The sequence below is a fragment of the Paralichthys olivaceus genome, chromosome 11 (genome assembly GCF_024713975.1).
Source record: "Paralichthys olivaceus isolate ysfri-2021 chromosome 11, ASM2471397v2, whole genome shotgun sequence".
Lineage (NCBI taxonomy): Eukaryota > Metazoa > Chordata > Actinopteri > Pleuronectiformes > Paralichthyidae > Paralichthys > Paralichthys olivaceus.
In genome coordinates, this window is record NC_091103.1 from 7,559,313 (window position 1) to 7,575,225 (window position 15,913).

The following is a 15,913-nucleotide window of genomic DNA, read 5'->3' on the forward strand; positions in this document are numbered from 1 at the left end:
GCCAGCATAGCCATCAGGGGCAATTTATGGTTCAGTATCTTGCCCAAGGACAATTCGGAAAGCAGACCAGAAAAGCTGGGAATCAATCCACCAACCCCCTGGTTAGTGGACGACCCTCTTTACCTCCTGAGCCTCATCCATCCATTTGTACACTCTGAGCTGCTGTAGAAACATGGCGGATTGAGAGAGGCCCCTGAATCTCTCTCACACACAAACACACACACAAACACACACACAAACACACACACAAACACACACACAAACACACGGTCACGATGTAACTATTTGATCAAATTTGATGAATTTTAATACAATTCAGACACGTTGCTGCTTTATGTTTTTAACAGTCCAGTGTGTAAGATTTAAAGGAAAGGGAACTATTGTCAGAAATTGAATGTAGAATAATCCCCATGATGTTTTCACTAGTTTGTTTCATCTAAATTGTATGAATTGTAGTTTTCTTTACCCCAGAAAAGGCCCTTTATATTTAAATAAATTATATTTACATGAAGGGGGGTCCTCTCTGTGGAGGCGGCCATGTTTTTTACTGTCATCTCAACTGGACAAACTAAACCTTTTGAGTTTTTGACAACTGAAGGCTACCACAGTTTCTTCTTCATGTTTGGGAGGGGAGGGTGAGGGGAGGGGTGTTCAGCTGCACCTACACACTGTACCTTTAATTGAGGAAGTAGCCTATATTTTATAGAACACTTCAATCTAGACATCAAAGTACAACTGCCAGTTTTTCTTATGATGTGAGAGCAGAGCTTTGATGGAAAGGATAGTCCACCCTTTGTAGTTGGAGAGAGAAGTTCAAGTGTGACCGGAAAAGAAGACTCAAGATTTCAGTTAAATTCTCAGCTTCCCAGTATTGCGCGTGAAATCATTGAACTGACATTATGCCTTCAAACGAAAACACAAGAGATTCTTCTGCTGCCTCAGGTAAGACTCTGAAAACAAAAGCTGCTATGCTAGCAGGAGAAGCAATGCAAGTAAAAGTAGTAATGCTAGCAGAAGAAGTGATTTTAATGTGCAACCTGTGTCCTTGTGTATGCGTGAAGAAGAAGATGTCAGAGGCTAGTTCCTTTTGCTAGCATGACTACTTCTGCTAGCATGGCTACTTCTGCTAGCATGGCTACTTCTGCTAGCATTGCTTCTTGTGCTAGCATCACTACTTCCGGTAGCTGACTTTTAGGCTAAAAACATGATGTAAATGAAGCCGTTTCTAGTGGAATTTGAATCTTGGGGCTTACAGACACATGTCACCACAGGAGCAGTATGGAGGCATGTTCTCTTTTTTCTGTTGTTACATTTGAAAAATCCCTCACCAGTTACTTCAATGTTATTAGATTTTGGTGCAACACTGTTTTACCCCTGAAACTCCTTCATGGACTCAAACACTTCAATCCACCCTCCATCTGCATAGTAGTGATTGGATAATGAGTGCATTTTCATTTTTTGGCTGACCCATCCCTTTAAATGCACAGTAACACACTCAGCAGCTGTGTCACCTTCTGCACTGACTTTAAGTCCAAGAGTGAAAAACTCATTGTTTGTTACTTGAGGCCAATGTTGTTTTCGCTGTTTTATCACAGCATCAAAATCATTTTGTCTGCTACGTTCACTGAAAACATAAATACGTTTTTTAAGTAGTACTTAAAAGTACTTTTTTAAATAAGTTTTCAGGAAATCAACACAATGTTGGTCATTTTTTTAAGTCTTCACATGATCTTAAAATGAAAACTGCAGAAATACAAAGACATGTGACTCCTGGTTCAGTTGTGTGTTTGTTCATATTGGGTTGACTGAATGAATCTCTCACACTGAAGACACCCACATTTCACATTTTGTCTCCACCATCTCTCTCCCCAGTTGCACTGACAGCTTATGAAGTTAAGGCCGGCGACGTGCTCCAAAGCAGCTGTTCCTCCTATTCAGTCCTGAATTTGATAGGGGAAGGCACCTTTGGAAAAATCGCTGCGTCGATAGATCTCAGGACTAAACAGAATGTGGCTGTTAAAATCCTGAAAAAAAGAGAGTCCACCCAGGACACTAAGCATGAGGTATGAGACTGAATTCTTTGTTTATATTCCTGTGCTCCGGTGTTGTCTGCTCCATCCGAACATGAAGCTGATCACAAGCTGCTGACAGGCTTGTCTCATTAAGCCTCCTCTTCTCTCTCCAGGTTTCCATGTTGAAACTCATAGGTCGCCTGGATTCCACCTACATGGTCAGGTTCCATGAGCAATTTGTGCACATGGAACAGAACTGTTTGGTGTTTGAGAGGCTGGACATAAGTCTCTATGACCTGCAGTGGAGACAGAGGAAGTACCTTCCTCTAAATCAGATCCGCCCAATTGCCAAGCAGGTATGTAGCTGCAATCAATGCATCATGAAACCAACACTTTTGTTAGAGAGATCCCCATGTTTAGCATCCATTCTGTCCCTGCAGGTCTTTGAGGCCCTGGACGCCCTGAAGGGTATGGATGTCATTCATGCAGACATCAAACCAGAAAACATCATGTTCGTCCACTTGCAGAATCAGCCACTCAGGGTGAAGCTGATAGATTTTGGCTGCTCCATGATGAAGTCCAAAATCCACCAGGGGATGTACATCCAGCCGAATGGGTACAGGTGAGTTCATCCTGCACAATATCTTTTCAGCCTCATTATTTTCTCTGCTCTGAAATGTTTCAACAGATTTTTCATCTTTGGCTCATGTTTTTCCTTCTCAGGGCTCCAGAAATCTCACTCGGCCTTCCGTTCACCGAGGCCGTCGATGTGTGGGGGGTCGGGTGCGTACTGGCCTTCTTGTACATGGCTCAAAACCCGTTCTGTATTAGCTCTGATTATCAAATGGTATGTATCATCTCACCAAATGGGGTTTTATTTATTTTTCATATTCATAGAGAATGTAAGTGGATGTGATTCTCATGATGTGTATTGTGTCTGCAGATGAAGGGCATAGTAACAGTGCTGGGCCAGCCGGAGGACCGCCTGCTCCGTGACGGCAACTACAGCCGATGTTTCTTCATCGAAGAGTGGGGTGCAGACCGTTCATCATGGAGATTGATGGTAGAGTAACCATGTTCTTCTTTGATGGGAAATTTTATTGGAGCACTTTTAAATCATACTGCCCTGTTCTCATCTTGTTTCCTTTTTGTTCCTTTAGACTGCAGAAGAATTCAGAGCAACGAACTGCTTGGAAACAGAGGGGGTGCCAAGCTCTCTGAGCTCTCTAATCAGCCTGATTTTTGTGAGTACTCTCTCATGTGTTGTACAAGTAGAGACTGGATCTGTGCCAGTTATTTATCTGTCAATTGGGAGCTGGATCATTTGACCTGAAACCTGTTTTCAAATCCAGTTCCATCCATGGTTGGAGGCTGCTGAGATGGACGACCGCATGGTCTTTGTCAATCTGTTGAGCGGGTTGCTGCATGTTGACGGGGATCAGAGAATAACTCCTCGTCAAGCTCTGAGGCATCCCTTCATCACCATGAGCCACCTGAGAAAGGATGGCGACAGCTGGGACTAGTAAGTGACCATATGTTGTTTTACACTGGAACTAAAAAAACACATCAAGTTGGATGGACTGATGGTTTTAATTAATTGACACTGACTGATTTACATTTACTAATTGATTGTCTTCCCTCATTCAGTCGGACCTCCTCCCAACTGGCAATGAAGGTCTGCCCAAATGCGAACAGTGTCTACTGTGCAACCTCAGACAGTAGCCACGGTGCAACCTCAGACAGTAGCCACGGTGCAATCTCAGAAAAAGGTTACACTGAGTCCATGGACAAAGTCTCCTGTGAGGCTCTAGTCTTCACAAGTGCCCCCAAGTCATCCACTGGAGACAAATACACCAGTTCAGAAGATGACGGGGCTTTTTATGACGTGCCTTTAGAAGACGTGGCTGTAGACGTCACCGCTGCAGCCACAACCTCCTCGGGCGGCAAAAGGAAGTGGCTAAGAAGAATCCAGAAATTCTTCTCAAGCCCCATCAGCTTTTTCCGTCGGAAAGTGGACAAAGTCTCCTGTGAGGCTCTAGTCTCCACAAGTGCCCCCAAGTCATCCACTGGAGACAAATACACCAGTTCAGAAGTCTTGGATTCTGACCTGTCAACCTCCAAAGACACCTCAGTACCCTCAATTAAAGACGATGACACCAGTGAACTGTCCTGGTGCTCTGACGCCACTGTAGATGACGTGGCTGTAGACGACGCTGCTGTAGACGAAGCGGCTGTAGACGACGCGGCTGTAGACGACGCTGCTGTAGACGACGTGGCTGTAGACGACGTGGCTGTAGACGACGCGGCTGTAGACGACGCTGCTGTAGACGACGTGGCTGTAGACGACGTTGCTTTAGACGATGCGGCTGTAGACATGGCTGTAGACGATGCGGCTGTAGACGACGCAGCTGTAGACGTGGCTTTAGACGACGTGGCTTTAGACGACGTGGCTTTTGACGACGTGGCTGTAGACGACGTGGCTGTAGACGACGTGGCTTTTGACGACGTGGCTTTTGACGACGTGGCTTTAGACAACGGGGCTTTTTATGACGTGGCTTTAGATGACGGGGCTTTTTATGACGTGCATTTAGACGACGTGGCTGTAGACGACGCTGCTGTAGACGAAGCGGCTGTAGACGACGTGGCTGTAGACAACGTGGCTGTAGACGTGGCTGTAGACGATGCGGCTGTAGACGACGCAGCTGTAGACGTGGCTGTAGACATGGCTGTAGACATGGCTGTAGACGTGGCTGTAGACGACGTGGCTTTTGACGACGTGGCTTTTGACGACGTGGCTTTTGACGACGTGGCTTTAGACGACGGGGCTTTTTATGACGTGGCTTTAGATGACTGGGCTTTTTATGACGTGCCTTTAGACGACGTGGCTGTAGACGTCACCGCTGCAGCCACAGCCTCCTCGGGCGGCAAAAGGAAGTGGCTAAGAAGAATCCAGAAATTCTTCTCAAGCCCCATCAGCTTTTTCCGTCGGAAAGTGGACAAAGTCTCCTGTGAGGCTCTAGTCTCCACAAGTGCCCCCAAGTCATCCACTGGAGACAAATACACCAGTTCAGAAGTCTTGGATTCTGACCTGTCAACCTCCAAAGACACCTCATTACCCTCAATTAAAGACGATGACACCAGTGAACTGTCCTGGTGCTCTGAGGCCACTGTAGATGACGTGGCTGTAGACGACGCTGCTGTAGACGAAGCGGCTGTAGACGACGTGGCTGTAGACAACGTGGCTGTAGACGACGCTGCTGTAGACGACGTGGCTGTAGACGTGGCTGTAGACGATGCGGCTGTAGATGACGTGGCTGTAGACGACGCTGCTGTAGACGACGTGGCTGTAGACGTGGCTGTAGACGATGCGGCTGTAGACGACGCAGCTGTAGACGACGCAGCTGTAGACGACGCTGCTGTAGACGACGTGGCTGTAGACGTGGCTGTAGACGATGCGGCTGTAGATGACGTGGCTGTAGACGACGCTGCTGTAGACGACGTGGCTGTAGACGTGGCTGTAGACGATGCGGCTGTAGACGACGCAGCTGTAGACGACGCAGCTGTAGACGACGCTGCTGTAGACGACGTGGCTGTAGACGACGCTGCTGTAGACGACGTGGCTGTAGACGATGCGGCTGTAGACGATGCGGCTGTAGACGACGCAGCTGTAGACGACGCAGCTGTAGACGACGCTGCTGTAGACGATGCGGCTGTAGACGATGCGGCTGTAGACGACGCAGCTGTAGACGTGGCTGTAGACGTGGCTTTTGACGACGTGGCTTTAGACGACGGGGCTTTTTATGACGTGCCTTTAGACGACGTGGCTGTAGACGTCACCGCTGCAGCCACAGCCTCCTCAGGCGGCAAAAGGAAGTGGCTAAGAAGAATCCAGAAATTCTTCTCAAGCCTCATCAGTTTTTTCCGTCGGAAAGTGGAGGACTGATATATTTATTTATTTATTTATTGGTGTTTTTCTATAATTATGGGTGCAATGCATTGGCACCTATATTATTATTCATCGAACATTCCAGGGATATTATTCTTCTTTCTTCTTCCATCATTTTTTTGTTCCGCTACTCCTTACGCTGAATGCTGTGCTATGACTTTTGTAAGAATTTCATCTGACAGACATGATTGTTACATCAGGTTAAAGAGTTTGTTTCCTACACACACATGTCACTCTGACATCTCTCGGTGCTGTCCTTTAGGCTGGGTCAATTTATCGAGAAAGGTTTTCCGGTCTCACCTCTCCATTGACTCCCATGTTAATTTTTGAAAAAGAACTCATGGTCTCATTTCTTAACTCTAACCAATAAACATATGTGTACATCTGTCAGCCAAGTGAATACTGATCCATTCATCCTGCCCTTCCAAGAGCATATGGGAACCCTATGTTGGTCTTTGGGTAAAATAGTAATGCTAATGGACTTTTGTCATGTCTTATTAGTTTGTATAGTGGAAAGCATTTATGGTGAGTATGTTTGTCCATCTTTTAGAATTGACACGCCACTTCTCGTCTCTCAGTGTGTGATCAGACACATGTATAAACTCAGTATTTGTATAAGAAGGATTCTGTCCCAAGCTTTTTGAACCATAACCGGTTGATCACTATATCCATGATCACTATAAGCAGTTTCAACTGTATAAGTAAACGGACTGTATTTATATAGCACTTTGACCACTTACAGTACAAGTTTCACATTCATGCAAAAATTCTTACAGCTCATCTAACGCTTATTCTATCACACACACCATTTACACTGTGCCAGCATAGCCATCAGGGGCAATTTATGGTTCAGTATCTTGCCCAAGGACAATTCGGAAAGCAGACCAGAAAAGCTGGGAATCAATCCACCAACCCCCTGGTTAGTGGACGACCCTCTTTACCTCCTGAGCCTCATCCATCCATTTGTACACTCTGAGCTGCTGTAGAAACATGGCGGATTGAGAGAGGCCCCTGAATCTCTCTCACACACAAACACACACACAAACACACGGTCACGATGTAACTATTTGATCAAATTTGATGAATTTTAATACAATTCAGACACGTTGCTGCTTTATGTTTTTAACAGTCCAGTGTGTAAGATTTAAAGGAAAGGGAACTATTGGCAAAAATTTAATGTAGAATAATCCCCATGATGTTTTCACTAGTTTGTTTCATCTAAATTGTATGAATTGTAGTTTTCTTTACCCCAGAAAAGGCCCTTTATATTTAAATACATTATATTTACATGAAGGGGGGTCCTCTCTGTGGAGGCGGCCATGTTTTTTACTGTCATCCCAACTGGGCAAACTAAACCTTTTGAGTTTTTGACAACTGAAGGCTACCACAGTTTCTTCTTCATGTTTGGGAGGGGAGGGTGAGGGGAGGGGTGTTCAGCTGCACCTACACACTGTACCTTTAATTGAGGAAGTAGCCTATATTTTATAGAACACTTCAATCTAGACATCAAAGTACAACTGCCAGTTTTTCTTATGATGTGAGAGCAGAGCTTTGATGGAAAGGATAGTCCACCCTTTGTAGTTGGAGAGAGAAGTTCAAGTGTGACCGGAAAAGAAGACTCAAGATTTCAGTTAAATTCTCAGCTTCCCAGTATTGCGCGTGAAATCATTGAACTGACATTATGCCTTCAAACGAAAACACAAGAGATTCTTCTGCTGCCTCAGGTAAGACTCTGAAAACAAAAGCTGCTATGCTAGCAGGAGAAGCAATGCAAGTAAAAGTAGTAATGCTAGCAGAAGAAGTGATTTTAATGTGCAACCTGTGTCCTTGTGTATGCGTGAAGAAGAAGATGTCAGAGGCTAGTTCCTTTTGCTAGCATGACTACTTCTGCTAGCATGGCTACTTCTGCTAGCATTGCTTCTTGTGCTAGCATCACTACTTCCGGTAGCTGACTTTTAGGCTAAAAACATGATGTAAATGAAGCCGTTTCTAGTGGAATTTGAATCTTGGGGCTTACAGACACATGTCACCACAGGAGCAGTATGGAGGCATGTTCTCTTTTTTCTGTTGTTACATTTGAAAAATCCCTCACCAGTTACTTCAATGTTATTAGATTTTGGTGCAACACTGTTTTACCCCTGAAACTCCTTCATGGACTCAAACACTTCAATCCACCCTCCATCTGCATAGTAGTGATTGGATAATGAGTGCATTTTCATTTTTTGGCTGACCCATCCCTTTAAATGCACAGTAACACACTCAGCAGCTGTGTCACCTTCTGCACTGACTTTAAGTCCAAGAGTGAAAAACTCATTGTTTGTTACTTGAGGCCAATGTTGTTTTCGCTGTTTTATCACAGCATCAAAATCATTTTGTCTGCTACGTTCACTGAAAACATAAATACGTTTTTTAAGTAGTACTTAAAAGTACTTTTTTAAATAAGTTTTCAGGAAATCAACACAATGTTGGTCATTTTTTTTAAGTCTTCACATGATCTTAAAATGAAAACTGCAGAAATACAAAGACATGTGACTCCTGGTTCAGTTGTGTGTTTGTTCATATTGGGTTGACTGAATGAATCTCTCACACTGAAGACACCCACATTTCACATTTTGTCTCCACCATCTCTCTCCCCAGTTGCACTGACAGCTTATGAAGTTAAGGCCGGCGACGTGCTCCAAAGCAGCTGTTCCTCCTATTCAGTCCTGAATTTGATAGGGGAAGGCACCTTTGGAAAAATCGCTGCGTCGATAGATCTCAGGACTAAACAGAATGTGGCTGTTAAAATCCTGAAAAAAAGAGAGTCCACCCAGGACACTAAGCATGAGGTATGAGACTGAATTCTTTGTTTATATTCCTGTGCTCCGGTGTTGTCTGCTCCATCCGAACATGAAGCTGATCACAAGCTGCTGACAGGCTTGTCTCATTAAGCCTCCTCTTCTCTCTCCAGGTTTCCATGTTGAAACTCATAGGTCGCCTGGATTCCGCCTACATGGTCAGGTTCCATGAGCAATTTGTGCACATGGAACAGAACTGTTTGGTGTTTGAGAGGCTGGACATAAGTCTCTATGACCTGCAACAGTGGAGACAGTGGAAGTACCTTCCTCTAAATCAGATCCGCCCAATTGCCAAGCAGGTATGTAGCTGCAATCAATGCATCATGAAACCAACACTTTTGTTAGAGAGATCCCCATGTTTAGCATCCATTCTGTCCCTGCAGGTCTTTGAGGCCCTGGACGCCCTGAAGGGTATTGATGTCATTCATGCAGACATCAAACCAGACAACATCATGTTTGTCCACTTGCAGAATCAGCCACTCAGGGTGAAGCTGATAGATTTTGGCTGCTCCATGATGAAGTCCAAAATCCACCAGGGGATGTACATCCAGCCGAATGGGTACAGGTGAGTTCATCCTGCACAATATCTTTTCAGCCTCATTATTTTCTCTGCTCTGAAATGTTTCAACAGATTTTTCATCTTTGGCTCATGTTTTTCCTTCTCAGGGCTCCAGAAATCTCACTCGGCCTTCCGTTCACCGAGGCCGTCGATGTGTGGGGGGTCGGGTGCGTACTGGCCTTCTTGTACATGGCTCAAAACCCGTTCTGTATTAGCTCTGATTATCAAATGGTATGTATCATCTCACCAAATGGGGTTTTATTTATTTTTCATATTCATAGAGAATGTAAGTGGATGTGATTCTCATGATGTGTATTGTGTCTGCAGATGAAGGGCATAGTAACAGTGCTGGGCCAGCCGGAGGACCGCCTGCTCCGTGACGGCAACTACAGCCGATGTTTCTTCATCGAAGAGCGGGGTGCAGACCGTTCATCATGGAGATTGATGGTAGAGTAACCATGTTCTTCTTTGATGGGAAATTTTATTGGAGCACTTTTAAATCATACTGCCCTGTTCTCATCTTGTTTCCTTTTTGTTCCTTTAGACTGCAGAAGAATTCAGAGCAACGAACTGCTTGGAAACAGAGGGGGTGCCAAGCTCTCTGAGCTCTCTAATCAGCCTGATTTTTGTGAGTACTCTCTCATGTGTTGTACAAGTAGAGACTGGATCTGTGCCAGTTATTTATCTGTCAATTGGGAGCTGGATCATCTGACCTGAAACCTGTTTTCAAATCCAGTTCCATCCATCGTTGGAGGCTGCTGAGATGGACGACCGCATGGTCTTTGTCTCTCTGTTGAACGGGTTGCTGCATGTTGACGGGGATCAGAGAATAACTCCTCGTCAAGCTCTGAGGCATCCCTTCATCACCATGAGCCACCTGAGAAAGGATGGCGACAGCTGGGACTAGTGAGTGACCATATGTTGTTTTACACTGGAACTAAAAAAACACATCAAGTTGGATGGACTGATGGTTTTAATTAATTGACACTGACTGATTTACATTTACTAATTGATTGTCTTCCCTCATTCAGTCGGACCTCCTCCCAACTGGCAATGAAGGTCTGCCCAAGTGCGAACAGTGTCTACTGTGCAACCTCAGACAGTAGCCACTGTGCAACCTCAGACAGTAGCCACGGTGCAACCTCAGACAGTAGCCACGGTGCAACCTCAGACAGTAGCCACGGTGCAACCTCAGACAGTAGCCACGGTGCAATCTCAGAAAAAGGTTACACTGAGTCCATGGACAAAGTCTCCTGTGAGGCTCTAGTCTCCACAAGTGCCCCCAAGTCATCCACTGGAGACAAATACACCAGTTCAGAAGTCTTGGATTCTGACCTGTCAACCTCCAAAGACACCTCAGTACCCTCAATTAAAGACGATGACACCAGTGAACTGTCCTGGTGCTCTGACGCCACTGTAGATGACGCGGCTGTAGACGATGCAGCTGTAGACGAAGCGGCTGTAGACGACGTGGCTGTAGACGAAGCGGCTGTAGACGACGCGGCTGTAGACGACGTGGCTGTAGACGACGCGGCTGTAGACGACGCTGCTGTAGACGACGCTGCTGTAGACGTGGCTGTAGACGACGTTGCTTTAGACGATGCGGCTGTAGACATGGCTGTAGACGACGCAGCTGTAGACGTGGCTTTAGACGACGTGGCTGTAGACGACGTGGCTGTAGACGACGTGGCTGTAGACGACGTGGCTGTAGACGACGTGGCTTTTGACGACGTGGCTTTTGACGACGTGGCTTTTGACGACGTGGCTTTAGACGACGGGGCTTTAGACGACGGGGCTTTTTATGACGTGGCTTTAGATGACGTGGCTGTAGACGTCACCGCTGCAGCCACAGCCTCCTCGGGCGGCAAAAGGAAGTGGCTAAGAAGAATCCAGAAATTCTTCTCAAGCCCCATCAGCTTTTTCCGTCGGAAAGTGGACAAAGTCTCCTGTGAGGCTCTCGTCTCCACAAGTGCCCCCAAGTCATCCACTGGAGACAAATACACCAGTTCAGAAGTCTTGGATTCTGACCTGTCAACCTCCAAAGACACCTCAGTACCCTCAATTAAAGACGATGACACCAGTGAACTGTCCTGGTGCTCTGACGCCACTGTAGATGACGTGGCTGTAGACGACGCTGCTGTAGACGAAGCGGCTGTAGACGACGTGGCTGTAGACGACGCGGCTGTAGACGTGGCTGTAGACGACGTTGCTTTAGACGATGCGGCTGTAGACATGGCTGTAGACGATGCGGCTGTAGACGACGCAGCTGTAGACGTGGCTTTAGACGACGTGGCTGTAGACGACGTGGCTTTTGACGACGTGGCTTTTGACGACGTGGCTTTAGACGATGTGGCTTTAGACGATGGGGCTTTTTATGACGTGCCTTTAGACGACGTGGCTGTAGACGTCACCGCTGCAGCCACAGCCTCCTCGGGCGGCAAAAGGAAGTGGCTAAGAAGAATCCAGAAATTCTTCTCAAGCCCCATCAGCTTTTTCCGTCGGAAAGTGGACAAAGTCTCCTGTGAGGCTCTAGTCTCCACAAGTGCCCCCAAGTCATCCACTGGAGACAAATACACCAGTTCAGAAGTCTTGGATTCTGACCTGTCAACCTCCAAAGACACCTCAGTACCCTCAATTAAAGACGATGACACCAGTGAACTGTCCTGGTGCTCTGACGCCACTGTAGATGACGTGGCTGTAGACGACGCTGCTGTAGACGAAGCGGCTGTAGACGACGTGGCTGTAGACGACGTGGCTGTAGACGACGTGGCTGTAGACGACGCGGCTGTAGACGTGGCTGTAGACGTGGCTGTAGACGACGTGGCTTTTGACGACGTGGCTTTAGACGACGGGGCTTTAGACGACGGGGCTTTTTATGACGTGGCTTTAGACGACGTGGCTGTAGACGTCACCGCTGCAGCCACAGCCTCCTCGGGCGGCAAAAGGAAGTGGCTAAGAAGAATCCAGAAATTCTTCTCAAGCCTCATCAGTTTTTTCCGTCGGAAAGTGGAGGACTGATATATTTATTTATTTTTTTATTGGTGTTTTTCTATAATTATGGGTGCAATGCATTGGCACCTATATTATTATTCATCGAACATTCCAGGGATATTATTCTTCTTTCTTCTTCCATCATTTTTTTGTTCCGCTACTCCTTACGCTGAATGCTGTGCTATGACTTTTGTAAGAATTTCATCTGACAGACATGATTGTTACATCAGGTTAAAGAGTTTGTTTCCTACACACACATGTCACTCTGACATCTCTCGGTGCTGTCCTTTAGGCTGGGTCAATTTATCGAGAAAGGTTTTCCGGTCTCACCTCTCCATTGACTCCCATGTTAATTTTTGAAAAAGAACTCATGGTCTCATTTCTTAACTCTAACCAATAAACATATGTGTACATCTGTCAGCCAAGTGAATACTGATCCATTCATCCTGCCCTTCCAAGAGCATATGGGAACCCTATGTTGGTCTTTGGGTAAAATAGTAATGCTAATGGACTTTTGTCATGTCTTATTAGTTTGTATAGTGGAAAGCATTTATGGTGAGTATGTTTGTCCATCTTTTAGAATTGACACGCCACTTCTCGTCTCTCAGTGTGTGATCAGACACATGTATAAACTCAGTATTTGTATAAGAAGGATTCTGTCCCAAGCTTTTTGAACCATAACCGGTTGATCACTATATCCATGATCACTATAAGCAGTTTCAACTGTATAAGTAAACGGACTGTATTTATATAGCACTTTGACCACTTACAGTACAAGTTTCACATTCATGCACAAATTCTTACAGCTCATCTAACGCTTATTCTATCACACACACCATTTACACTGTGCCAGCATAGCCATCAGGGGCAATTTATGGTTCAGTATCTTGCCCAAGGACACTTCGGAAAGCAGACCAGAAAAGCTGGGAATCAATCCACCAACCCCCTGGTTAGTGGACGACCCTCTTTACCTCCTGAGCCTCATCCATCCATTTGTACACTCTGAGCTGCTGTAGAAACATGGCGGATTGAGAGAGGCCCCTGAATCTCTCTCACACACAAACACACACACAAACACACACACAAACAAACACACACACAAACACACGGTCACGATGTAACTATTTGATCAAATTTGATGAATTTTAATACAATTCAGACACGTTGCTGCTTTATGTTTTTAACAGTCCAGTGTGTAAGATTTAAAGGAAAGGGAACTATTGGCAAAAATTTAATGTAGAATAATCCCCATGATGTTTTCACTAGTTTGTTTCATCTAAATTGTATGAATTGTAGTTTTCTTTACCCCAGAAAAGGCCCTTTATATTTAAATACATTATATTTACATGAAGGGGGGTCCTCTCTGTGGAGGCGGCCATGTTTTTTACTGTCATCCCAACTGGACAAACTAAACCTTTTGAGTTTTTGAAAACTGAAGGCTACCACAGTTTCTTCTTCATGTTTGGGAGGGGAGGGTGAGGTGAGGGGTGTTCAGCTGCACCTACACACTGTACCTTTAATTGAGGAAGTAGCCTTTATTTTATAGAACACTTCAATCTAGACATCAAAGTACAACTGCCAGTTTTTCTTATGATGTGAGAGCAGAGCTTTGATGGAAAGGATAGTCCACCCTTTGTAGTTGGAGAGAGAAGTTCAAGTGTGACCGGAAAAGAAGACTCAAGATTTCAGTTAAATTCTCAGCTTCCCAGTATTGCGCGTGAAATCATTGAACTGACATTATGCCTTCAAACGAAAACACAAGATATTCTTCTGCTGCCTCAGGTAAGACTCTGAAAACAAAAGCTGCTATGCTAGCAGGAGAAGCAATGCAAGTAAAAGTAGTAATGCTAGCAGAAGAAGTGATTTTAATGTGCAACCTGTGTCCTTGTGTATCTCAGAAAAAGGTTACACTGAGTCCATGGACAAAGTCTCCTGTGAGGCTCTAGTCTCCACAAGTGCCCCCAAGTCATCCACTGGAGACAAATACACCAGTTCAGAAGTCTTGGATTCTGACCTGTCAACCTCCAAAGACACCTCAGTACCCTCAATTAAAGACGATGACACCAGTGAACTGTCCTGGTGCTCTGACGCCACTGTAGATGACGCGGCTGTAGACGATGCAGCTGTAGACGAAGCGGCTGTAGACGACGTGGCTGTAGACGACGCGGCTGTAGACGACGCTGCTGTAGACGACGTGGCTGTAGACGTGGCTGTAGACATGGCTGTAGACGATGCGGCTGTAGACGACGCAGCTGTAGACGCGGCCGTAGACGTGGCTGTAGACGACGTGGCTGTAGACGACGTGGCTGTAGACGACGTGGCTTTAGATGACGGGGCTTTTTATGACGTGCCTTTAGACGACGTGGCTTTTTATGACGTGCCTTTAGATGACATGGCTGTAGACGATGGGGCTTTTTATGACGTGCCTTTAGACGACGTGGCTGTAGACGTCACCGCTGCAGCCACAGCCTCCTCGGGCGGCAAAAGGAAGTGGCTAAGAAGAATCAAGAAATTCTTCTCAAGCCTCATCAGCTTTTTCCGTCGGAAAGTGGAGGACTGATATATTTATTTATTAATTTATTGGTGTTTTTCTATAATTATGGGTGCAATGCATTGGCACCTATATTATTATTCATTGAACATTCCAGTGATATTATTCTTCGTTCTTCTTCCATCATTTTTTTGTTCCGCTACTCCTTACGCTGAATGCTGTGCTATGACTTTTGTAAGAATTTCATCTGACAGACATGATTGTTACATCAGGTTAAAGAGTTTGTTTCCTACACGCACATGTCACTCTGACATCTCTCGGTGCTGTCCTTTAGGCTGGGTCAATTTATCGAGAAAGGTTTTCCGGTCTCACCTCTCCATTGACTCCCATGTTAATTTTTGAAAAAGAACTCATGGTCTCATTTCTTAACTCTAACCAATAAACATATGTGTACATCTGTCAAAGTCTTGGGATTCTCGCAATGTGTTTATTTCTCAGATAGGACTTTTTGGGAGGCGCACGTCAGGCTACGGCGTAGGGGTCTGCGTCGACGGCGTAGCTACGGCGTCAACGTGACGCAGAAGCATAAACTAGGCTTTATAGATTTTGAGTTAGAAGCATTTGTTTGAGGGGTGCTCTGGAGCTTGTTGGTCTCTCTAAAATGAGTGGACTACAGGTGTTCCTCATCAAATTAGTGAGTGTGATCCATAGCAACCCTATAGACACACACTTTAGTCCAGTGGTTAAGGCACTTGAATCATGTGACTCTCTGTGCCGAGCGCATCCAAAAGGCACCCATTCAAAATGTCTCGGCAGGAGAGATTTTCTAGTGAACTTTTACTTTTAATATATTTCATGGTTTTCATATTTATAATACTGTGTTATATTTTTACTATATATAAATACCTTGAATAATTGTTGCGGGTTACAGTGTGTATTTAAATGTATTGATTTTATTTCAGTCCACACTCACTCACACACACACACACTCACACACACACTCACACACTCTCACAAACACACACACACACACACACACACACACAGTGTGTGAGTGAGAGAGTGCAGAGGAAAGTC

The 15,913-nt window shown here is 45.3% G+C and overlaps 4 protein-coding genes and 1 long non-coding RNA gene across 5 annotated transcripts in view; 3 read left to right on the plus strand and 2 right to left on the minus strand.

Moving 5' to 3' along the window:
• igsf11 (immunoglobulin superfamily member 11) overlaps nt 1–15,913 on the minus strand; it is a 124,938-nt gene that overhangs the window by 49,428 nt on the left and 59,597 nt on the right. The window lies entirely within an intron of this gene.
• On the plus strand, nt 298–5,955 carry LOC138412067 (uncharacterized). The gene is made up of 9 exons (XM_069534689.1): nt 298–942; nt 1,873–2,063; nt 2,186–2,368; nt 2,453–2,634; nt 2,736–2,859; nt 2,956–3,075; nt 3,173–3,256; nt 3,365–3,534; nt 3,660–5,955. The coding sequence occupies exons 1-9, from the start codon at nt 900–902 to the stop codon at nt 5,953–5,955; spliced, it is 3,393 nt and encodes a 1,130-aa protein (XP_069390790.1). The 5' UTR covers nt 298–899.
• Nucleotides 6,926–12,765, plus strand: LOC138412061 (uncharacterized). The gene is made up of 9 exons (XM_069534670.1): nt 6,926–7,682; nt 8,596–8,786; nt 8,909–9,094; nt 9,179–9,360; nt 9,462–9,585; nt 9,682–9,801; nt 9,899–9,982; nt 10,091–10,260; nt 10,386–12,765. Exons 1-9 carry the CDS (start codon nt 7,640–7,642, stop codon nt 12,370–12,372), a joined length of 3,087 nt encoding a protein of 1,028 aa, XP_069390771.1. The 5' UTR covers nt 6,926–7,639; the 3' UTR covers nt 12,373–12,765.
• On the minus strand, nt 10,310–10,639 carry LOC138412063 (uncharacterized). Its single transcript, XR_011244584.1, has 2 exons — nt 10,521–10,639; nt 10,310–10,472 (listed from the first exon to the last, which is right to left on the minus strand). It is a non-coding gene; the product is annotated as an uncharacterized lncRNA (long non-coding RNA).
• On the plus strand, nt 13,447–15,300 carry LOC138412062 (uncharacterized). The gene is made up of 2 exons (XM_069534671.1): nt 13,447–14,127; nt 14,244–15,300. The coding sequence occupies exons 1-2, from the start codon at nt 14,085–14,087 to the stop codon at nt 14,903–14,905; spliced, it is 705 nt and encodes a 234-aa protein (XP_069390772.1). The 5' UTR covers nt 13,447–14,084; the 3' UTR covers nt 14,906–15,300.